General features: G+C 37.6%; 1 protein-coding gene and 2 long non-coding RNA genes across 12 annotated transcripts in view; 1 reads left to right on the forward strand and 2 right to left on the reverse strand.

Moving 5' to 3' along the window:
* VGLL3 (vestigial like family member 3) overlaps positions 1-25,405 on the forward strand; it is a 117,699-nt gene that overhangs the window by 4,052 nt on the left and 88,242 nt on the right. For 7 of the 9 annotated variants that reach the window (XR_005382044.1, XR_005382045.1, XR_005382046.1 and 4 more), the window contains exons 2-3: positions 9,368-9,653; positions 18,111-18,644. Coding sequence is in view for 5 of the 9 variants with exons in the window: in XM_038581186.1 (XP_038437114.1) it covers positions 9,368-9,653; positions 18,111-18,644 (820 nt within the window). In the remaining 4 variants the exon portion in view is untranslated. The remainder of the gene's footprint in view (positions 1-9,367; positions 9,654-18,110; positions 18,645-25,405) is intronic. The other 2 variants (XM_038581188.1, XM_038581187.1) reach the window with 1 other exon arrangement.
* Positions 1,495-13,858, reverse strand: LOC111093431. 2 transcript variants are annotated; one of them, XR_005382051.1, is made up of 3 exons: positions 13,768-13,858; positions 2,260-2,342; positions 1,495-2,082 (listed from the first exon to the last, which is right to left on the reverse strand). It is a non-coding gene; the product is annotated as an uncharacterized LOC111093431 (long non-coding RNA). The 2 variants fall into 2 exon arrangements; XR_005382050.1 differs by lacking the exon at positions 13,768-13,858 and adding an exon at positions 5,816-5,871.
* LOC111093430 lies at positions 15,031-18,527 on the reverse strand. Its single transcript, XR_005382048.1, has 4 exons — positions 18,452-18,527; positions 17,978-17,994; positions 17,354-17,399; positions 15,031-16,290 (listed from the first exon to the last, which is right to left on the reverse strand). It is a non-coding gene; the product is annotated as an uncharacterized LOC111093430 (long non-coding RNA).

Genomic DNA, 25,405 nt, shown 5'->3' on the forward strand with positions numbered 1-25,405 from the left:
CTTTCCACCGTGCCATGCAGTCTCCCAACCTTTTTTTTCTTTTACTATTGCACAATAGGCTTATTTTTGTCTTTAATGCTCCAAATCAACTTTTTGATAAAGAAGATTAATATGCAGTAGATTCTTTGGCCTTGGAGCCTGAAATTCTTTCCAAGTCCTTGGTAGTGTACTTTTTTAGTTTAGGCATTCCAAAGTCCTTTTGAAAGCATTTATTTGTATTATGCTGATGACTTTTGCTATCCATTCTGTGTCCTTTGTTGATGAGGGCTAAATATCCACTTAGCAAATGAACATTTATTTATTTTAAAATCATCTTCAGGAAGTGGTATTAACAGTCAGCTTTAAGTGCCACATATATTACTGTTACTCCAAAGTAAGTTTAAATACATTAAATGGAAAGAATACAATTATATCGTAAGTAGTTTCAGTACACAGCCAACTCATTTAAGGTGGAAGCTCCAAATTTCTTGCAACTGTAAGCAAGGACTTATGTGGATTTATAAGAGAATTCATACAGGACTTCTTTGAGAAAGAACAGCCCCTGTGCCTTCCACACTACAGAATTTAACTTGACTGCAGAGGCTTAGAAGCTTAATGCGCCTCAGAGTTTTATGCTCCCAATAACTTCCCAGCCAGAAAATTCAAAACTAAAGAAAAAAATTAAACTTTAAAATAACTAAACTAAACTGTTGTCTCTGGTAGTCAACCAGAAGAGAGATTACAATAAGGTTAGAAAGGAATGATGTCTGCCCAGTAACTTTTTTGAAGAATGATGTTGCCATGCCACGGAAAGGTTATACTTTACAGAAAACTCTTTCCAGAATGTCTCAAAATCTTGAACCTATGGAATCTTCTGTTATAGTTTGGTCCTCAGGTGTTGAAATAATTTCTTATTTACAATTTCTAATAAATGAGTAACATGCCAACAAAAAAAAAAAAGAAAGGAAGGCTTGGAATTCATAAAACCATGCATAGTGAAGATATGTTGACCAGGAAACCAAATGCCAAGACAAGGTGACACTCTTTGGAAAGAAAGAGGTATTTTGGACAAATGCCAAGAAGGCCTGCTTCACCCAGTACTTAATAAAGTCTCCCATCTCACGAAGTTGGGAATGGCAGCAAAGGAAACGAGCGTGTTCAGAGGGTAGAAGCTTACGATCGTGCACAGTGACTCTTTGGGTGATAGCAGCAAAGATGCTGAACTGACCTCTTCGGGTAGTATATATATTTCTGTCTTGTATCCTTCTGTGCAAAGGGAACTGTTCAATGAGACTAAAAATATTATGCTCAGGAGGCTCAGGGCAGATCCTAAAGCAAACTTGTGCATCCAGTCTTGTTGTCTGTCATTCTAAAACATGGGTGCTAAAGTTGGATCTTATATCCATAGGCCCTGTTTCCAGCTAGCTTAAAAAAAATCCCAAACTTATTCATCTAGTAATAGATAATCATTTAAGGTATTATCTCCAGAAAAATATTTTATTTTATTTTATTTTCAGAAAAATATTTTAATTCAAGAAACAAAAGCTGTCTGATACTTGAATTTCAGGTTCTGGCAGACACAGTGAAGGAAATAATTTTGGGCAAAACTTCGCCCTGAATCTTTCAAATAGCACCTCTTAAGCAGCTAATTTTCTGCTTTAACTATTCATTTAGGAAGACCCAATAGTGCCTTTAATAAGTAGACCCAAGCATCTGCTGCTAACAACGAGTCATATATGCCATATTTCTAGATATTTCAGTGGATACCAGATTGATGCCAAAATTTAAAAGTGTGGTCCGAACTGGGGTAACTGGACTACTTTTCATTTGTCTTGTGCTTTGGAATAAGGGAAGAAAAAGAAAGAAAAGAATGACTTAAACAGGTGTCCTCTTCTTGTAGAATTATATTGTTTTAGTATGCCAAAACACTTGTCCATGGGGGATGGAGTGAGGGGTGAAGGGGTTGAAGGATGCATCCTTTCTTGTTGCTATGAACATAGATAAAGGAGATACCAAAACTAATTCCTAGGAATTGGGCTAGATGACCCGTGTCCAGAAATGAATTAGTCTTCGATGGTCTGTAGAGTTTTTTTGGCCAGTGTCCTGCAAAATCAGAAGAGGCGGCCAACGTAAGAAACAAAATTAAGTGTGAATTTGTCTAGAGCTCCAGCATGTTGCTTATTAGGATATAGAGTTGGACGAGACCTCTGAGATAATCAAGTCTCAGAATTCCTCATTTTCAGAAGAGGAAGCTGGGGGCCAGACAGTTTGGTGACTTACCCAGACTCATGAACTCATTTTGGTCAAATCCTCCTTCCTATTCCAGTTGTCTTTCTGTTGTGTTCCCTTCTTGTCCAGATTTCCTTGGAAACAAGGAAATAATAAGTAATTTACCTAATGATACCTTCTTACTTTTCTTATTTAAAAATTTTTAAGTATTAGCTACTTGGAGAAATTAGACAAGTGGCCAGATGGATAAACTATGAGGTTCTCCTTATTTACTGTTGATCGTACAAAGCTCTTCCAACAAACTCAAACTGCTCAAACAAAATGAGCAGCTTGAGTTCAGTGATAGGCTACGACTTTAATCTTGTGGCTCCATGTCTTTGCACAGATACTGATAGAAGAGAGGAGTTAATTAGCAATTCGATGAATAACAGATGAATTTTTAAAAATGAAGTCATATCTTATGTCTAGTAATAGGATTATAAAGACATATCAGAAATTCACACATTGGAAACTTGTTTCATTCAAAGTAGTTAAAGAGAGAACGCATACCCTTATGATGTGATCACTGCTTAAAGTATTTTGGGAATGCAAATTTTGAAATTCTCTCTAAGCATGTGGCACATTTTTTTGAACATCCTCAAAACTGGAAACTTTTTATCCTTGGAAAGGATGAGTTTGAGTCTTTATAATGACCAGAATCACCGAGAGGCAAGTGTGTTCAAAAATAGCTGATCAAGTTAATATTATTTTTGGTTTGTCCCTCTCTACTGTTAAGAAAAATAAAAAAACAAAACAAACAGAATCTCAAGTTCTGACTGCTTCTCACAAAATTGGCTCGGCTTACATTTTCAGAACAGGATTTCCAGAAAAATGGAGGCAATTGTATTATGTATCTGACTTGCCAAGGGGACAGTATCTTTTTAGATACAGACTTCAGTTTAATGTAGATGTATATATATTTTGAACAGCAGTGCAGCCCGTAATTCTGATACATGTTTACATCTCTTTTTTTTTTTTTTGATCTTATAAGTAACTTTGGCTCTCCTTAGTTATGTGATGCCTTTTGATGCCTTGCTGATTGTGGGCTTCTGTTTATTTCTTCAATTAAAATAAATGTATAGAGTCTTGTTTCCTTTCATCTATTTTCTTGGCTCATGCTTTGTAGTCAGACAGAAATAGGTTCTAAGCCTGTCTTTGCCATTTACTAGATCATCTTAGCTAAGCTATTCAGTTTTTGAATATGTACACTGGAAACAATGATTTGGACAAAATATTTGTGTGTGTGTGTGTGTGTGTGTGTGTTTGAGAGAGGTAAGCAAAATACTATGTGTAAAAGTTCTGTGGCATAGCTCTTCATCCTGACCCATCCTCCCTTCACCTGATTCCTCCTTTTCCAAGCAGGCTAAGGATCAAAATTTCAAGTCTCTCTGAGATATTTAAAAAAAAAAATCTGTTACCAAGTAAATTCGGAAAAATATGATCAAGAACAAATCAGCTGCTTTTATGGACTTCACACTTTGAAACATTTACTGCAGGCTGGTGGTCCTTTCTTAAAGGTGCCAACCGTGTCTTTGAACGTAAAAGAATCCTTGCATGTAGGGAAGAGAGCCAGTAAAATTGAAAAAAAGAAAAGAGAAAAAAGAATGAAAAAAGGGCTGTTTCCAAATATCCAATGATTCATTAAAATACTTTTAGTTTTTTAAGAAAAGAAGTTTCCACATATGCACAGTAATCATTTGGCATTTTGTAAGCGTAAGCCTTGGGGAGTTAGTGGTATTTGGCTCCTGACGTGGAAGTCTCTGTTGTCAGGCAGCCCTTCCCCCTGCATGTCCCTGTGACCATTTGTTCCTGTGGACCTCCAGGCCGGAGGCCAAGGCCGAGGTGGCTGGTCTGGTTTGCTGCCCTGCTCTGCTGCGACCTCTCTTCTTAGAGAGTGAGTTCTCGGAGGAGAAGGTGGCTGTGATTTCAGCAGCGCAGGGGTATTTCGCCTGGGGGAAAATTGTCATTACTCTGAAATGGGGATGAGCCACTTAAGGTACACTAAATAAACCAATTTGGAGGTGTTGAAGTCCCTGCTTATGACGTCTTTATTTTGGTTAACAATTCTTCAGAGACTCGCAAGAAAAGCATGAACATTTCTGAGATTTGCGTATTTTTAGGAAGGGATTGTGCATTTTGACAAAACAAAAATATGAACTAGATTGCCTTTTGACCTCAAATCGGGAAGTCTAGGTTCTGATGATTTGAGATTTATTCAAATCTCAGCGTTTTGGATGTTATATATTTTTCTCAAGAAAGAACGTAATGCCAGGCAAGTTTCATTCCAATGAGCAAACACCAAGTGAATACAGAATATGACAAAACTCACATAAATAATTCACTTAGTTAAAAATAGGTTAAGAATTGATTTACAGGCACCAAGGCGTAGATATAAGAAAGTAGCTAAGGCTTAGGAGTCTATAGAGGAGAATATTAAGGTGGCGTGATTGTCAGCATATGAGTCAATTGCTGTTTAATTTCTGTTCTTGTTTTCTTTGTACTCACAGTTAATATTTTTAAATGTATGCAAATTGTTCAACATCATTAGCCATTAGGGAAATGCAAATCAAAACCACAGTGAGGTACCACTTCATACCCACTAGGATGACTACAGTTGTAATAATAATTCTTTTTAAAGTCCAGAAAATAACAAGTGTTACTTTTCTGCCAAGGGATGTAGATAAATTGGACCCCTAGTACATTGCTGGTAGGAATCTAAAATTTTTCAGCTGCTGTGGAAACAGTTTGGCAGGTCCCTAATAAGTTAAGCATAGTGTTACCATATGACCCAGCTCTCACATATACCTACCCAAGAGAACTGAAAAGTATGCAACCAAACACATGTATACATGTATTCATAACAGCACTATTTGCAGTAGCCAGAAGGTGGATATGACTCAAATGCCCATCTATGGATACATGGATCAACAAACTGGTATATACATACAATGAAATATTGTTCAGCTATATATAAAAAGAATGAGGTACTGGTACAATGTGAATCAACCTTGAAAACATGCTAAAAGCAAAGTTCTAGAAGCAAAACAGTCACATACATATGATTCAATTTATATGAAATATCCAGAATAGATGAATTCATGGGGATAGAATTGGGTTGGTGGTTATCATGGACTGATGGGGAGGAGCCAGAGAATAGGGAGTTAATACTTAATAGGTACAGGATTTCCTTTTGGGTTGATGTTTTGGATTAGCTAGACGTGGTAGTTGCATAACATTCTCAATATACTAAATGCCACAGAATCATTCACTTCCAAAAGGTTAATTTTATGTTAATTTCACCTCAATGAAAAAAAAAAGTTAAAAAAATTGGGATATCTATCAGGAGAGCAAAAAGTGACAAAAGACACATAATACCAAGTGCTGACAGGGATATCGAGCGACAGGAACTCTCACCAACTAGCAGCGGGTGTGTCAGGTGGTTAAAGTGACTTGAGGAAACTGGCACTATCTGTGAACCACCTCCATCCATACCTGTGACCCAGCAATCTTCTCTTCACTATATACCCCAAAGAAATGCAGGCATATATTCATCAGAAAACATACTCACATGTCATAGGAGTACCATTCATAATAGCCCACATCTGGAAACTGGCCAAATGCCTGTAAGTGGTACAGTAGATAAATGGATGGCTACACAGCAAGGAGATTCAGCAGTCTACAACTACATGAGACAATATGCGTGAATCTCGAACGTGATATTGAGTGAAAGAAGCCAGATGCAAAGGGGTGCGAGCTGTATGAGTCCATTTGTGTAACGTACAAAAGACCGTGTGGCTAATGGACATTGATAGAAAGTGTGGGTGGTGGTTGCTGTTGAAGAGGGAGTAGCTTGAAGGAAGTGGGGCCTCTGGGGTACTGAGGATGCTCTCCTTGATCTGTTGCTAGTTTCATTGATGTACTCAGTTTACATGTATGATGTGTAGCCTTTTCTGTTTATATTGTTCTCCAATAAAAAAAATTAAAAGTATGCATTTTAGGGAGCTTTCAGGCTATTTGAATACTTTAGAATTCTTATGTTGACCAGTGTGTATTGATGGTGAAGCTAAATGTGTGTGCCTCTGTGTGTGTGTGTGTGGGGGGGTAAATGTAAATATATAAATTGGTTCACTATAATTTGTAAAAATTGACTCAACTCTATCTGAAAAAAGTATGAGAGAATGATAGGCCTTATATCCTGCTTATTGGTAGGTGTATCACAGTCTCCCTCTCCATTTTATTTGTTTGATAGTCTCCAAGCAAATTTATTTACTTAATAGAAGACCTATCTTAAAGAGCTGGAAGAGAAAAAAAAACATCTTTTATATATATTCAAAAAACTGTATTTAAATAGAGTGGATACATATATTTTTATAAAATCACAGGTGTTTTCCTATTAAAATAAATAATATATCAGTATATATTTATGTAAAAGCATATGTGTATATACAGACATATATTACATATCCATGAAATATAAAGGGTATTGGGAATAAATGCATCCATAGACAGGAGAATCATTTTTAGAAAATGGACTAATAAAAGGTATTTTGATACAATGGCTGATTTTGTTCACTTTTTCCCCATTTCATATTGAATTTTTCACATGTAAATTTTAGACTTATTTGTATCCAACCATTCAACACTTGGTCAAACAGAGTAGCGTGAAATTGTATAGCATTTAGAAAATTGTATAATAAATTGAAAATCTATAGGTTAAATTCAACTGCCATCAATTAATAAAGATATTTTATGACTGCTATTATTGGTCATGGTAGTACTATGCTACCTTTATATCCAGATTTGTAGCTGTAAATCTTTTAAGTATATATAAAACTTTAATTTTATTTCATCTAAGAGTTATTTGCTAATTGGGATAAAATAAAACATTGCCTTTCCTTGGATAATTAGTACATCCCAGCGCTCTTTCCTTTAAAGAATAAATGTTAAAATTGAACAAATGAAACAATTAGATGCAAAACCTGACTCTCACAAACTGATGCTGAGCTAGACATTAACAGGGAGAAAAAAAAATCAGTTTCGGAGATAGTAATGAACACCAGTGGACAGTGAAGTCACTCTCTAGATCAGTTTTAACTCCTTTCCTATGTAAAAACAGTGCTTCTTTTTAATATGTTGGAGTACTTGGCAGAAAGTGTGTATATATGCTTAATGGCATAACTTCAGATAAATATACATGCACACAGAGGAATAGTACTGTGATTTGACTAATAAATTATAATATTTGTTTATTTTGTAATAGAATTTAAAGTCAGGAATAACTTTAGAGGCCTGTAGTTCAATCCTCTTATTTGTATACATAACCTTTGTTACTGTGGTGTTTTTACCTTTGAGGTTAAATATAAACATGTTCAAACCTGTGCAAAACAGATTGTAATAAATATAACCACATAGTCATTACAATCGCCTATTCATCAACGAGGCATATTCCACTCACAAGAATGAATTATCTATTCATCAACAAGTGATAACCACATTGGCAGAGATTTTAAATATAAAGTAATACATATGTTTATAAATAACAGCCCCTACATAATAACCACCAGCTCATAATATGCCTGAACATTTTAGGGCCCACCTCACACAAGAATGACATATTCATTGCTAGGGGGAAAGGGTTCAATTTATTGAATGATGCATTTATAATTTGGGGTATAGATTTTTGAAGCTAGTAATTACATTAGGAATATGACTCTGGGTTATGTGTTTTGATAACATTTGCAAATGTTATGTGTGCTTACTGAGTATTCTAGAATGATTGATTTTTTTTTTCTACTCACATTCATTTGCCAGCATGCATTTTTTTTCTGAAGTAAAAATGGTACAACAAAGAATCAGATTTTTCAGATATACAGATGATAGAGAGCTCATTTCATCATGAGGATCATAAGTTTTATAATCTTTGGCATTATCTTATATATATAGTTCACATTGAAGTTTTGCTTATAAAAATAATGTATACCCAATGAAAAACATTTGGAAATATTGAAAAGCAGGAATAACAACTTCAAAACCTACCAGCCAGAAAGCAATAGCGTATCATTTTGGTGATTTTTTCCCCGCACAATAGATAGGCCTTCCCTCCCCTTCTAAACACACATAAATATACTTGTGTGTTTTTATTATGTGTTCCTGCTCTACCACTCTTACGCTCTGTGATCTGTGGCAAGTTACTTCACTTCTCTGTGTCTTTGTTTCTTCACCTTTAAAATACAAATAGTAATAATAACGATAATACAGAATTATAAAAATTAAATGAGGTAGTAAATGCAAAGTTTTATGAGTGCCCGATGTCATATCTATTAACGATTATTATAGCTATGATTGTATGTTTTAAAAACATTTTAAAATTATCAAAACGTTCTCATTTTTGTTTGAAAGCCACCCTAGCCATTGGTGGCACCTTGTATTATTTTCAATAAGCCATAATATATTTTTTCCCTTCCATGATAATGGTGGCAATTGGAACATCTGCAAAATATGTTCCATGCAAAATGGATCTTCACACAGACTTATTTTGTCATTTTAGTTTGATTTTGGAGAAATGAGTTCGGCACATCTGCCAAATCCTTTTATAAGATGCTACATTCCTGTTTTTATTTTAGTTTATTTCATTTATGGAAAACTCTTTTCTTCTTCACCCCTCCCCCAGGGGCTCCCTTTTGTCCCCCATTCCTCCCTGTCCCAAACTTTAATGTTGACGTACATTAAAACTTTAAAATAGAAAATTGATGAAAAACTGGAATGAATCTGACCCTTTTTAAAAGTCATTCTTCTTTTGGTATATTTAGATTCCGAAACAGAAAAACCAAACAAACCTGTCTTTTACACTCTGAAAATATATTGTCAGATAATGGTTTCTTTTTTTTTTTTTTTTTTTTTTTTTTTTTTTTGCCAAATTTGAAATAACAGGCTTTTTTTTTTCAGGGTGGGAAGGTTGAAGACTGGTTTGGGGAGGGGAAAGATGGAGTAAAGCAGACAAAGAAGAATCAGTTTGCAAACATATGTTAATATTGAGCTTTTTTAAAGTGAAAAGTTAAGTAGTTAATGCGGTTTTTTTCCAAACTGTCTTTGATACCGTGTTTTGTTTATTCCATCCCAGAAGAAGTTAGCGGTATACAGCAAGATGCAGGACTCTCTGGAAGTCACCCTTCCCAGCAAACAAGAGGAGGAGGAGGATGAGGATGAGGAGGAGGAGGAGGAGGAGAAAGACCAGCCTGCCGAGATGGAGTACCTTAACTCTCGCTGTGTCCTTTTCACTTATTTCCAGGGAGACATTGGGTCAGTAGTGGATGAACACTTCTCAAGAGCTTTGGGCCAAGCCAGCACCCTCCATCCAGAATCTGCCATTTCAAAAAGCAAGATGGGGCTAACCCCCCTATGGCGAGGTAAGAATTCAAAAGCAGATGCTCTCCAGGGCACTGTCTCTGTTTCGCAACTGCCTATACCAGGTTCCAGCTGGAGACTTGCCCCTGGAGGATGGATATCCTCTTGCTTTTTAATTTTTAAGGACAGCAAGGAATTTCTTTCAGACAAACAGCTGGATCAGTTTTGTCACATGTGGAATGCAGGGTTGGAAAGGATGCAGTCACACCCCTTAACTTCCTCATGGAAAATAGTGATGCAACCAGCCTGAGTTTGTAGTGGCAGGATGGGGCTGTGAAGCACCATTCCTTAAGCCCCAATGGCCCAATTTGGATCTCTAAATAAAAGGCGTGCCCGTATCAGCTTTTAGAAATCAGCTCTTGCTCATTCCACTAGGTGCTACGTGGTGACATAGCAGAAATCTGAGTCTGACCCGGGAGTACAAACTTTGAAAGCCTTCTGTGTTCTCTTGATAGCTCTCTCTGTCCTGCTTTGTTGTGGTGTGAGCTCTTTGCCTTTATAGTCCAGACATTATTGACTGTCTACAGGGTTTAGACTGTTGTTTTTACCTTACTAAAGGAAAGCAGTTGCTTGGCCATCCTCTTCTCTACTTCCCTCCCTATGGAAGTCACAGAGATGTGTTTGCATCTGATTCCTGGCTCACAGAAAATCATTGGATGACATCTTAATTGGACAAATTATAAGGTCAAGGAGAAATAACACATCATTTCAATGATAGTTTGAGAGAAATATGTCATGGAAGTTTGTTCTGAACTCACCTGGTTATAAGAAACCTCTAGTAAAATCATTGTCCATGTGTGCTTTCCAGTACTGAGAACATGGGCATCACACGGGAGCTTGCTAGAAATGCAGATTCCGGGACCACACCCCAGAAATAATCAGAAACTCAAGGGCAGAGCAAATTGTGTTTTAAGCAGCCCTCCCAGTTGATTCACATAAAGGCTCAAGTTTGAAAATCGTTAACTTAGTGCCTTTAAAAGCAAAGATGCTGGTGCCTAACTTGGACCTAGTAAATCAGTCTCTCCAGAGGGAGACTGGGAATCACATCTTAGCAAGTGCCCACAAGCGATCCTAGGGTGAGGAAAGGCTGGCCATCTGTGGTAGGCCACCTCTGGTAGAGGGCAGATGAGAGGTGATATATGGTCATTCCCTTTCAGCGTTAGAGGAATGCGTCTGCTCTATGGTGGGAGAGCTCATGGCTGTAGGACATTGCCAGGCCTGACCCGACTGCTGGCTTGCCCGCCTGCCTTCTTTCTTTCTTTTTAGTACATATGAACAACACTGAGATAGTAGTGACTATAAAGAGGAAGGTGGAATACAAACCCAAATGATGGAGGCCTTGATAGAAATGAGTTGGGGAGCATAATTGCTTATTTGATTAGTAAAATTTACAGATTTTCCACAAAACTGAGAACTTAGTCTTTGGAAGCCTAAGGTGCTTGTGAAATCAACCAATATTCTGTTTGGTAGCTTGTGGTAAATACTTTTAATATGTGTGGAAGTGAAAACAGGAAAAATTCAATAAATTAGCTGGCTTTAATAAATTAGTCTGATTTATCAATAATAAATCATACCAGGATAATCTGTCCTATGAAAGTACTAAATACAATGCCTACCTTTTTTTTTGTAAGCATAATGGCATATATGACCTAGTAGTCATTGAATCTGGAATGTAGAAACAAGAGCTCGAAATTACAGATAGATGTGGTTATAGCATTATAACCAGGAGAGTTTCAAGTGAGGTGTTGTGTATATGCAAAAACTCTACAGTCCAGTGTTTTTCCCGTCAATTGTGCGACTGAATAGCGAGATCTTTGGATTGATGTTCAATTTCCATATAGAAAGGCTGGATGATGGTAATGTTTCTGTAACTATTACTACACTTTTCTTGGGATTCTCCTATGTTTGGCCTTCAAGTTTACCTCCTGTTTCAGTCATTGACATAAGCAGCAAATATTAAGATCCCACTATGTTCTAGGGAGTAGGAATATATTACTGGACAGGAGAGTCTAAGCCTCTACATTCATGGATCTTTTTAGTGGAAGAGACAGATAGTATGTATATAATGAAATGCTAGGTGTTTTCCTTTGAGTGATGATCGATGGTCTGAGTCTGTTACATGTGGGTACAGACCTGAAGGAAGTCAGAGTGTCCTGGGGGAGAAGTTATTTGAGGCAGTGCAAAGGCTCTATGGAAGGACTGAGCCTAGAGTGTTCAGTAGGAAGCAAGAGTGCTGCCAAGAGTGGAAGGAAAAGCAGAGTGCTTGGTAGAGACGAGGATTTTCAATTCGGTGTATTACGGCAATGCAGGCAAACCCAGCAGACTCTTCAATTTTCATCTCTTCCTCTCCCAGTGAGACTACATACTACATACCTGGTTTTCTCACCTCATTTTTCCTGATACTCAAGATAATACATTTCTGTCTAGAAAATCAAGAATAAATATGAATTGAACGATTATGACTCAATTAGATGAATCAATTTCATGCCATTTACCCCAGATGAGAACTCAAAAAACTTCTCAGTATAAGATTTATGAGCATTAAGTATGAAATCTTTGGCTATGGTTTCCTTATTTGTCAAATAAGGGGGTTGTATTAAACTTTGAAATCTTTTCTCTGTAAAGTTCTGTGATTTTAAGTGTATTATTTACTTTCTATTTGTGATAGAACTTTGCTGTAGTTGTTTCTAGTTGTGAATTACTTGAGTTTTGATAAACATATATACTTGGATGTGATTGAAAGGAGATCTACAAAAATATAATTTAAGATTTAGAAAGTAATATCTTTAAGAGAGGTATAATAAATTGAGATTCCCATGTTTGGTGAAGAGAGTTGCTAGTAATTTTGTATTAATTGCCAAAGTAACACAGGTTTGGATAATGCGGGCATTGGATTCTGTTGATTTTGGGGTCTTAGTATGTCTGACTATTGCATGACCTTGAATTAATTATTTAAATCTCTCCAACCTCAACTTCAACTATAATGCGTATTTACTGATGCACATTTCCCAGGGTTATCATAAAGATTCTCTAATAATGTGTATGAATCCTTTGTGGCACAGGGCTTTATGCAAGGTGCTCAATGATCAGATAGATGCCTTTTCTCTCTTCCTTAAGTAAGTTTCCACTCATTCGGCACATAGAAAACCAACCTTGGGTTTTTATCCGAAACATTGTTTTCTGGAAGTTTGCATTTCTGGCTAAAAACACAGTGTCTTGGATAAAGTAGCTACTCAGCGCTATTGACAATGTTGATGGCCTTGGTGGTGATACTTTACTTAGGAGCTGCTAGCCAGCTGTATTAAGTCAAAGGGTCTAATTTATGGCATGAAGTTTTTACAGTGCTACACAAGTGCTATAGTGCTACAAAGGAATTTAAAACTGAGTTATGTTTGATTTCAGAATATATGTCCACAGTAAATCGTTAGACAAAGATAGAATGTCAGCTAATAATGGAATAATGGTCATATTTTAAGTGTGTGTCTTGATGGGTGTTAGGAAAGTCCTCTTTAGGTGTTTTGCAGCTTTTAGGCAAACAATTTGTAGGAAATATTTGTACTTCATTTAGCACAATATCACTTCAATTACCTTTTATCCCAGTATATAATCTTATAGGGATTGAATAGGGCTTCTCAGTTGAGAAAACGTTGAGGATCTGATTGCCCTCTTATCCCCATCTAAATAGAAGCATTGGCTTTAAATATGTCTATGCATTGATCTCAGTGCCCAAGTGTTATTACAGGAAGTGTGTCTGTGTGTACGTATGCACCTATGTGCAGGGAAATGGAGCAGCTGAGCCTTAACAAAATAAAAATACCACTAACTTAAAAACCTTGCTGAATGATGAACTTGATAGTTTGTTGTTGCTACAAGGTAAATAATTATTGCTTGATTGACATATAGTGTCTGCTTAGAGCAACTCATTCTCATTGCAAAGACTTCTCAAAATGAGGATCGACCTAAAACAGCAAGAGAGGGGAAAGGAAAGGAGGGCCAGTGTCTTGAGCTGGTGACACAGGGAAAGACAGCTGAGCTGCATCTCCAGGAGGCACTGGAGGGAATCCATGCTGGCAAGTTTAGGACAAACACGTGGAAGGAAAGTGAGGCCTGACTTACCTCCCGACTCTTTGAAACTCTCATTTTAGTCACAGCATCCATTGTGAGCAACTCTAGAATCAAGTAAGTAGAGGACAGTCTTTGAACATACTGGTGATGCCTATTCCTGAGGGACAGAAGACATTGGAAAATATATTCTTTCACCTCTGACCCCACCATTTGTTTTCACGGGAAGCAGAATAAGAGGATGGGAATTAAATTAGAGGATGGGAACTCTTTGGATTAAGAGCTGAGTTGCATTTTTTCACTTAAGTTAATAAAAAGGTAAATGTTGTCTTTTAACGATGTGTTGTATCATTATCCTAAGAATGTGTTTCCTGGAGATTTTAAAGATGACTTAAGATACATGTTTTACAATATTCTATTGTCCCATTTTCCTTTTAATATAGTTTTCATTTTTTCAAAATTGAATAATAAAATGTTTGATTTTTTAAACTAAATGTTGAATTTTCTCTGGCTTGTTTGTCCTTAGAGAATTTTTTTTTTTTTTTTTTAGTATTTAGAGTTAATACAAAAAGTATCCCATCTATTATGAAATTGAAGGAATAGCTTGATGTTCCATGTTGAACTCTTCTGTGTCTTTAACGTATTTTCTGTATAATTCACACAGTGAAATTACTGAGTAAGCCTTGGGTAGGTTGTATTAGACAACATAACAATTTTGTCATTCTTGTTGTTTAGAAATAAGGGTGTGTGTGTGTGTGTGTGTGTGTGAGAGAGAGAGAGAGAGAGAGAGAAACTTTTAATTCCAAATGCAAATTGAACCTAAGTGTATTTAGATTTTTTTGCATGTGTCATAATGTCAGTGTTAACATCATCCAAATATTGAGTACCATTGAATCCAAAGTCACCACAGAATGGTAACATCTGACAGTTCTAAATTGCCTCCATTAACCTGAAAAGTAAAATTCCATGGAAATAGTTTGTACACAAGTTTTTCATATGCTTTTTCATCAAACAAATGTGGCTTTGATTAAGTACTCCTAAACAAAAAGTCATGTAATGAAAAAGAATTTACCTACATATGAAATAAGCACACTGATTCCCAGGCTTCAAACAAAGTATATCATGTTTCTTTGTATCAAGATCTTTTTTTTTTTTTTTTAACAACCAAGATACCAAATAGTGGTTTTGAAGTGTAGACTATCCATAAACATATTTTCTCTTCAATATTGTTTCATTTACTTGTAAAATGCAACAATGTCTTTGAAAAGAGCCACAGAGATCTCTGCAGACTTTAATCTTGGGAGACATATGAACTGGGAAAACATTAAATTGCTTCTAATTTTATTTTTCGCTGAGGCATTTTAAAGCTTTGTTCAGTCTTTATGGAGCATGTTTTTAAAAATAGATTTCCACTATCATTGACAATGTGTTCACTAATTACAATACAATGATTCATAAATAGGGTAATATTTTGGGTAAGGAATTTGCCCATTATTCACATTTGTGCATGCATCTCTAAATGCATAAGCATATATAAAATAAAATTGGGTCCACGTATATATAAATAAAAGGAACTATAAGGAAAGCATCCCGGAAAATGACATATACTTTGTAGTTTTGACATTTTAATGGGGGATTTTAATAAGGGCAGCTCAGTATCTCTGGCATGTACCTGGAGGTGGGGGGGGGGATTAGTAGTTTTCATAATGGGATTCTGGCTCCAACAGGCGATGAAAGTTATAAGCAGAATGAAGGTTCAGTCTGGTACCAGAGATTCAATCTGTGACAGCAAAGTGGCGGGTTCAGGGCAGCAAAGCTGCATGTAACGAGCCTCTGTAACTTTTTGTGTGGGTTCTAACTTTAATGTTGGCAGCCATCGTGGTGGGTATGACAGAAAATTCTACAAGTGGCCACCATTGAAGGCAAATTGAATTTTCTTCTCACAGCTTACATGACTTTCTTTGTTGGTCATTAGCAGCTACTTTTTAGATATCAAAGGGAGACAATTCTGAAAGAAAACATACGTGCCCCGATGCCAGTGAGTTTGACTTTAAGTACTATTTTCTGATGGATGTGATGGTGACAAGGCAAAGTCATTCCATCAAAAGTTTGCCTGGACTGTTTGAAGACTTGAAGAACAATGTGCATGTCCATCCTTTGCCTCTTGGAGAATTTTTTTTAATTTCCCCCAAGGGTTTTGAGATCCTTGGAGATTCTTTGGGGAACAGACTTGAATGTGAGACACCAAAGAGCTGCCCATCCATAGAATGAATGGGGTGAATGAGGATCGCCCTGGTGTAGGGTTAACAGGGAGCAAGGGGAAGAGTCATCAGGGAAGCTGGAGAAAGGAGACATTGGAACACCATGGCAATATCCTAAATATGTTAGTCAAATTATGTATATGGTGCCTGGTTCAAGTCACAGCAGCTTTCCTCTGTGGTGAGAAAATTGTGTCCTGGAAATTCATGAAGTGAGAACATGGACATGTCAGACTTCTGAATACTTATATTTCAGAGTACTTCTTAGGCTAGTCTTCACTCAGTGAAAAGATGCAGCTAGGTTCTTTCGTGTGGAACCCTGTATGAAAATAGTATCTTATTACACATGCATGATTCATGTGCTAAGGAACCTTCTCTTCGTCTTTAGATAGAAATCATAGGCCACCTCACAGAATGATAGAGAGCCAGAAGATATTTGGAATTGTAATTCAAATACCTCATATGGAAGAAACTGAGCCCCAGAGAGACCAACAGATCCATTTGAGGTCAAATCAGATGAGGTGGTTGGTAGGTGCTAGCTCTCTGCCGGGCTCCCTAGACTCCCAGTCCAGGGCTTGCTCTTTAAACCCTAGACAGGCTATCGCTGGAGTTAGGGCTCTTTCTGGTCACAGATCTGACTGTATAATTCCCTAGAGTAAAGCCCTTGAAAGGTCACTAGCATCTCCTCAGGACAGTGCCCACACTCATTACATGGTTGGCAAGGCCCATCTGGATCTTTTCTTGGACCCAGTCTGACTTTTTAGTTTAATATTTTTTGCCATCTTCTGCCCACACGATTCTTTTTTGTTCCTCCTATGCTACTTTGTGTAATTTCTGGCCTTTTTCACATACTTTTTTATTTGCCTAAGCCACTCTTCCCTGCCTCTTCACAAGGCTAACTCTTCTTACCCTTTTATTTTTTCTTAGGCTGCTTCTGTGCCCTCTCTCTATGCTTTCTCCTTATGAGAGCCCCTATCAGGTCACATTGCACAGGTTTACTTATTTACCTGTCCCCTGCTAGATTGTGATTAAGAGTGATATCTGTTTGGTCATCCCTGACCTATGTTTGGCATGTAGTAGTCATCTATAAATATGTTATGGAGGTTGAGTGGAGAAATTCAACTGAAGATGGGGAAGAGGGGCAGTTTCCCTCATTTATCTCTAAGTGCTATTTTTTTTTATTATTATTATTCCTCTGCCTAAACCCTCTCACGTCTGTCAGCCTTACTTGAATCTCTTCCCCTCAAAAGTCTCCACAGAATCCCCACCAAATTCTAGGTGTTCCTGTCCCGGTTGCAGTTGTGCCCTTTTGTGCCACAGTTAGGAAGAGTGCCAGGCACTGAAGCAGGCTACCTGTTTTCAAAGTTTCATCTCCTTCTTACCAGCTGTGAGATCTTGGGCTTCTTCCCTGCTTCAATCTCCATATCTCTAGAATGGGGGTAATAACAATAACTACCTCAGAGGGCTTGAATGAGGATCCAATAATATCATCCATGAAAAGCCCCTGGACTAGGATTGGACATTTGGTTGCTGTAACTAAATATTAACATTTATTATTATCCGTCCAGACACTCCCAGACCTCTACCAAAAAAAAAAAAAAAAAAAAAAAAGCTTCGGTTACACTCTTCTTGGTGGGAAATGAGTGTTGGTGAGCATAATTCAGTATGATCTTATTTCCATTTATTACTTTCAGCATTAAAATGTTGTTTGAATGAAAATTGCATTTGCATTTGTGAGAAGTTTGATAAACATCAACATTTCCAACATTCCTGCATCATATCTATGGCATGAGCTTTCTTTCCTCGTGATGTATGTACCTGTGACCTCTGCTCAGAGACCCCGAGGGCAGCAAGCCGCCCAGCAGGAAATGAAGCTTTTCAATCTCAGACTTGGCAAACCTCAGCTTAGACTGTGACTACATAAACTAAGCAAATAAGGGATAGGGGCACTCATTCAGCACCTTGAACTGTGTGCAATGACTTGGTATGGAATCTGAGAGACTTACCTGCTATCAATTTACCTCTGTGTGGGGAGAAAAGAGTGCATACTAATTAGTCTGCTTGTAAAATATTGAACAAGTAGAGGCAAGTCTTATCCTGGAACTGAATCTTATGTAAATAATTTTTCTGTCTTCTCAGACAGCTCAGCTCTCTCAAACCAGCGGAGTAGTTTCCCGACTTCCTTTTGGACCAGCTCTTACCAGCCCCCATCTGCACCCTGCTTAGGTGGGGTTCATCCCGACTTCCAGGTCACTGCACCCCCTGGCACCTTTACTGCAGCCGACCCCAGCCCCTGGCCGGGACATGGGCTGCATCAGACTGGCCCAGCCCCTCCCCGTCCTGCATCCGAGTCCTGGCACTATCCTTTGGCATCTCAGGTGAGCCCGTCCTACAGCCACATGCATGACGTGTACATGCGGCACCACCACCCCCATGCCCACATGCACCAACGCCATCACCACCACCACCACCACCATCACCCTTCTGCTGGTTCTGCCCTGGATCCGTCCTATGGGCCCCTGCTGATGCCATCAGTGCGTGCAGCCAGGATTCCTGCTCCCCAGTGTGACATCACAAAGACAGATCCGACTACAGTCACCACTGCTACCTCAGCATGGGCCGGAGCTTTTCATGGAACCGTGGACTTAGTGCCAAGTGTGGGGTTTGAAACAGGTGAGCTGGGAAATTTTCTTCTTTCCATAAAAAGAAAGAAAAGTAGAGAAATAAATACAAAGACGTGGAGGATGTTTTCAAATACTTTGAAATATTTTTTCTCTTCTGTGTAAAATTAAGCTTTGACAATATGTTTAGAGAACTAACCACTTTGCGATAATTCCTGCACTCCTGCAGAAACAAGTATGGTGAGCTTGAGAGAGGGGTCGGAACTTTTCTCCCATGTCTTAAATTAGTAATCTGGTCCTTAGAACCGGAATCTCTACTAACCTTATGTTTACAAAGGATTGAGCACATTCTTTAAATCTCCCCTGTCTCTGTGCCCTATACAATGTATAATGCCTAGTAGAATTCAGAAATTTGGTAAATTTACCTTTTATCCTTTTTGTCAGGTATTACATATGATTAATAAAACAGCTTTCTGGAATATAATCCATGGAATATAATCATGGTCCTTTGAAAAGAATTAGGGAACGTATTTTAAAGGAATGGATTTCCCTTGTCTTCCCTCCCTTTCTTTACCACCTCCTTCTCCCTCTCTCGCTCTATCTCTGTTTTAAATAGCATGAGACAAAAGATGACTATAAAGATTATATTCAACAGATTTTGATAAATTTGGCCAGGTAAATGTTTCTTCACAGAGCAGTCAGCTAGCTCTTCTCTGGAATTTGCTGGTTCTGAAGGTCATGGTGGTAAATGTTTGATCTTGGTTTTTAGACCAGACTACTCATATTAATTGTATTAATAGTTCTGAGTTCACAAAAATCAGAGGCATCAGAGGCTAAAAATACAAATCAAGTCATTGATTACATCCCCAGAGTTTACATTCCAAAGCCACCCACCTCCACCCCCGATTCCAGGTTCTTGTTCGGGAATACTTTGTGATCTATTAGGACTTTCTTTCCAGGAATTTATAGAAACTCATTTTTTTCTTAGTTTTTCTAGTTTTCCTTAGTTTTATTCTTAATGTGCAAGGTCTTTCATCTGAATGCTGGTTCACAGCAGAAATCTCCCCAGAGTGATCATTGCTTCGCATCAAGTTGCATTCACTCTGAATAAGTGAACATTCTTATCTTGGTTAACTGGTTCTCCACCGAACTTTCCACTGTTGTCTGTTGCTTCAACTCATTCATTTCAGCTTCTTATTAAGTCCCTGGGTTCAAGCTGCTTTTTCTAAACAAACTATCAGAGTACTTGCTTCTCTCTCTCTAAGAGAAGAGAGTGTGCCGGGGCTAATTGCACACTTCCCTTCCTTGCCACATACTAAGCAGAATAAAGGCAATTCTTAAGTTGTTTGATGCCTGGGACTAGGTCTGATCAGAGACTGAATCTGGTAACTGCCATGGTAGGCAACCAGTCCTTGGAGGCTCTTCCCTTTCTTCTGGGGTATCTGTGGGGCCAAAGCTAACAGTGCTCTTAGTAGGCATAGGAAATGTTCTCTTAGTCAGTCTGGGCTGCTATAACAGAATGCCATATAGTGGCTGACTTAACCAACACACATTTAGTTCTCACAGTGCTGGAGACTGGAAAGGCCAACATCAAGGTGCCAGCACATTCAGTGTCTGGTGAGGGTTTACTTCCTAGTGCATGGACACTATCTTCTCAGTGTCTCCTCAAATAGTAGAAGAGACAAGGGAATTTTCTGGGCTTTCTTTTATATCCTTATTTCTGGTGTGAGCTTTATTTACCTACTCATTGTTTGGAATTTTGACTTGAAATGATCTCTTCAGTATGAAAAGTCATCCTACCTTTTGGAAGTGGAGGAGAGATGATTTCTGTTCTTTTTGAAAAACCTACAGTGGGCCCATTTGGGCATAATATAAATAGTTCTTAATACTTACTAAGCTGTGAATCAACATTTATTGAGTACCTACATACAAGATAGTGCCAGAGGCATGCTATTTGTATTACTGCTTTTAATTCTTAAACTAAATCTGAGCTGGATGTTCCTAGATGCATTAACAATAAGGAAGCAAGGCTCAGTTTTCCTATTTGAAAACTGTTTCTTAAATCTAAAATGCCCAAACTGGATTTGAATTAAAACCTGCCCCAAATCTAAGACGTTTCTAGGGTACTACCTCCCTGTAAATATAGATAAATTTGAATATTAAGACTGTTATATTAAACTGTTAATAGTTAATAATAAGGAATGAAGGTTTACCTATGGAAGCATGTAGTGCTGCTCTTCGTCAGTGTGGTTTAGGAATAAGCAGATGAAGATCACATCATTGGCTTAATCACTGATCAGGCTGAGCTAGAGATCCTCAATTTGCTTTACTTTCACAGTTGGACTTCTAGTATTTTCACCTAAGTTTAGGTTCTGGGAGATTCAATCCTAGAAACAATCGAGACCTCAGAGAAGACTCCCTTAGACCCCCTCCTTGTCACATAGTTTAAAGCCTCATTACTATGAAAAGAAATTGATGGTTGCCCAAAGTTGCCTTGAATCAGAAAGCATAGCCTGCGACATGAACCCAATGTGCTTACCCCGGCAAGTACAGTAGCAGGAGGAGTGTGCACCTCTCTGCGTGGATGCTGGCCCAAAGAGACTGTGGGAGGGCTGAGCCATAATGTACTCATTTTCTTCCCCGAAACTTAGGAGTCATATCAAATATCAAATCTCTCTTTCTTGTGTTGAGGAACAGTTAAAGAGGAGTGTTTTAGGTCAGTTTCCCCGAAAACCAGACTCTCTTTGTGGACAATTTATGGTGTATTGTTCTCAGGGAAACATCTTTGTGCAGTGAGAGAATTGTGTAAGGGAAGTCTTGCTCTGCTTAAGTTCAGCTGAACCTAGTGGATTCTGTAAGGAGCTCTGGAGTTGGGGTGGTACTTTTTAATTGTCCTTCCTTAAGTCAAGGTGGATGGGCTTTTATACATCTGCATCAACCAGTTAGTTACTGGATGTGTTTGTCTCTGGAAAAGGGACATGACATTAGGCAAAGTGACTTTGTTCTGCTGAAGGCAATTCCCAAGTCTCAACACAGAATGGGGAGAGATCTGAAGTCCACTGCAGTATCCACTGCAGGGGAACAACTAAAGAACAGTAGTTACCCTTCCACTTTTCTAACTACTTAATAGGAACAAAAGCTTCTGTGTAACATGCCTAAGCCAAGAAAGTAGGGCAGTTGAAAAGAATGTGAAGTGGGTTCCTCTATACAGAATATGCAAAGTTGACTAGACCAGGTAGTCTAAAATAGTGGCTTAGCTCAGGACTCAGCATCAACGTTGGGTGGCTACTGAGCAGTTGAGGGAAGAGCTTGTATTCAGGTGATACAGGTCTGAAAATTCTCGAAGTACATATGAAGGCCACCAAAATGTAGGTCATTTTCACATTCCATTAGGAGGCAAATAAATTAATCCAACTATTTTGAGAGCAATGTGGTTGGTAAAGGATATGACATTTTCATCAGTAGGGGAAAGGTTTAATAATTTTAGGTGCATTTTTATTTTGCAGCCATTAAAGAAATTAAGGAAATCTGGAAGGTTCAAAGTGGTATAATGCTTAGTGACAAAATTTTAGAGTATCATTTATAGTATAATCCAAGAGTCAGCAAAATTTTTCTATGAAGGTCCTGATAGAAATATTCCATGTTTTGCAGGGCCCAACTGTTTCTGTTGCCACTACTCAGCTCTGCTTTTATAGCATAGTGTTTGCAGCCACAGATGAAACTTAGATAAATGAAGATGTCTGTGTCCCTATAACACTTCATTGATGGACACTAAAAGTGAATTTTATTTGTCATGAAACACTACTCTTTTTCTTGTATCCCCTTCTTTCTGAATCATGTAAAAATACAAATCCCATTCTTTCATTCTTAGCTCATGGGCTATATATAAACAGAAGCAAGCTTGATTTGGCCTGTGAGCTATAGTTTGCTGACCTCTAGTATAGTTCCACATGTATAATTCTTATCGGTCTACACCCACACATATACATGTGTCTGCCTGCACTCCCTCAATAAAAATTAGCTGGAAATATATATCACATCTTTTAATGGTCATTGCTCCTGGCAATTAGTGTGTGGCCTGAGCTTTGAAGCGAGATTGCCTGGTTTTATAAGCCCAGTTCTATCACTTAGTAGCTGCAGGACTTTGTGCAAATTATTTAACCCTCTTTGTACCTCAACTTCCTTTTCTTTAAAAGATGGGTTGTGTTGAGGATTAAATGAATCAATGAAGTAAATCATTTACAAATGTGGTCTGCAGATAATAGGTTCTCCATAAATTTTAGATATGGAAGGAAGGTGACCAGACCCCCACTTTTTATAGCTTTAGAAAATACATTATTGATGGGATACCTGGCTAGCTTAGTCAGTGGAACACGTGGTTCTTGATCTTGGGGTTGTGAGCTTGAGCCCCATGGAGGGTATAGGGATTACTTAAAAAATAAAATCCTTAAAAAATATATTATTGAGGGGCACCTGGGTGGCTCAGTAAGTTAAACCTCTGCCTTTTGATTTTGGCTTGGGTCATAATCTCAGGGTCATGGGATTGAGCCTCACATAGGGCTCTGTGGCTGGGCATGGAGCTTGCTTGAGATTCTCTCCCTCTCCCTCTGCCCCTGCCCACTGTAAGCTCTTTCTCTCAAATAAATCTTTATATATGTGTGTACCATTTTAAAGGGTACCACTCAGTGGTATGTTCATGATGTTGTGCAGCCATTCCCATTATCTAATTCTAGAACATTCCCATCACCTCAGGAAATCCCTATATTTTAGGGATATAAAATATATACCCAATATATATTCTTTCATCCTCCTGTGCCCTGGCAACTACTAGTCTACTTTCTGCCTCCCTGGATTTTTCCACTTTGGACATTTCATATAAATGTAGTCATTCAGTGTGTAGCCTTTTGTATCTTCTTTCTTTCACTTAGCCTATCTTTTCCAGATTCATCAATGTAGCATGTAGCAGAACTTCATTCTTTTTTAGGAGTAGATACTCTTCTATTATATAGATATAGCACATTTTGTTTATTCATTCATTCATTCCTACTTTTTAGCTAATTCATGAATGATACTATTATGAAAATTCATGTACAGGCCTTTCTATAAATTGATGTTCTCAGTTCTTTTGGGTATATACCAAGGGATGAGATTATGGGGTTGAGAGAACTTTTATATACTTCTATATTTCTTGATTTTATCTTATTTATTATGATACAACAGCTTATTAGAGATGCATGTATAAATAAGATATATCTCTATCATACTCAGATATTTATGATGACATTAAATAAATTCTGTTCTAGTATTCACTTTTCAGTGACCATTACCATGCAATTCATTACACTGAAATGCTGTCATTCTTATTTCCTGTTACTGCCAATAATTTACTTAATGTAAAATATATGTAATTCATCCCAACTAGTTTGAACTAATTATGCAAGTTAAGATTTGTTAGTGAAGCCTTTTTACCAAATACAAAGTTGGTTTTATTTATAATTTCCACTTCATCCACTATATTTAAATTTACCAAAAGGAAAAAGGATCATGCTTTGTGGTATGACTTCTGTATAAACACAAGCTGCTCATGGCTTGAGATTGTTTTCATCTGCAGAGCCACAGATTTATTTTTCTTAGGATTCCTCATGTTATTTTAGCTACAATTTTGTTACAAATTTATTTATTTATTTTTTACTTTGAGGAATGCCATAATGACCAATATAAAATATACATAAAGAGTTTCTTTTTGCTAAAATACACTTAAGTGGCCTAACATTAGAAAACAAAACAACATTCTCTACTATAACACAGATTTGGGAAATCGGGCTCTAAAAGGGAATTAATATATACTGATGTGTCTTATGGCTTCTTAAAAAATTTGTCACATAAGCATTAGCCATACATTTGTATAAGTAGTAGATTTGATGAGGAAATCATCATATGATTCTACCCTATGATTATAGCCAAATATTAAACAGTATCTGGTTTATCTCTCACTAATGAGCATATTTACAGTTATCAAGTGAAGTCGAAATTATGTATTACAGGAATGGGACACGGACCCTTGTTAGACAGAAAAAGGAAACTACAATAGCTACTAGATCTTAACATAATTTGCTGGATACAGGCTGTGAAATTTTTCCATAAGTACAAGAAGCTATGTTTCTAGTATTCTCTCATATGTTAAGGCATAAATGGAATTGTTTCTTTTTCTTTTTAAGATTTTATTTATTTATTCATGAGAGATACAGAGAGAAAGAGAGAGAGAGAGAGAGAGAGAGAGAGGCAGGGACACAGGCAGAGGGAGAAGCAGGCTCCATGCAGGGAGCCCAACGTGGGACTCGATCCTGGGTCTCCTGGATCATGCCCTGGGCTGAAGGCAGCGCTAAACCGCTGAGCCACCTGGGCTGCCCTGGAATTATTTCTGAAGAGACTTTCATAATAATGGGCCTGATTAACCTGTGAATAGAATTACTGTTAAGAAGTCTGGAAAAAATTCTTTGAAAAGTTAAATTTTGATAATGGATAGGAGCACTGGGTACCGATGGGGAAGTTAGGAGTAGCCAAATACCCTTTATATTGATATTTTTCCCCTCAGACATCAAGTATCTGATAATATTATGAAAGAATTCCATGTTGTTGTTGTTTTTATAATATAAGGCCTGTATATTACATTTTATAAAATGTATTTAATTTGAATCCCCTAGTCTGAATATTTTGTGCAACGGACCTCCTTCACAAAAGGCAAAAATTGTAACTTAAAGCAATGTAAGCCATTACTGCTCAAAATTGTTATATAGTTCTCTCTTTGAAATA

The sequence above is a fragment of the Canis lupus genome, chromosome 31, assembly GCF_011100685.1.
Source record: "Canis lupus familiaris isolate Mischka breed German Shepherd chromosome 31, alternate assembly UU_Cfam_GSD_1.0, whole genome shotgun sequence".
NCBI lineage: Eukaryota > Metazoa > Chordata > Mammalia > Carnivora > Canidae > Canis > Canis lupus.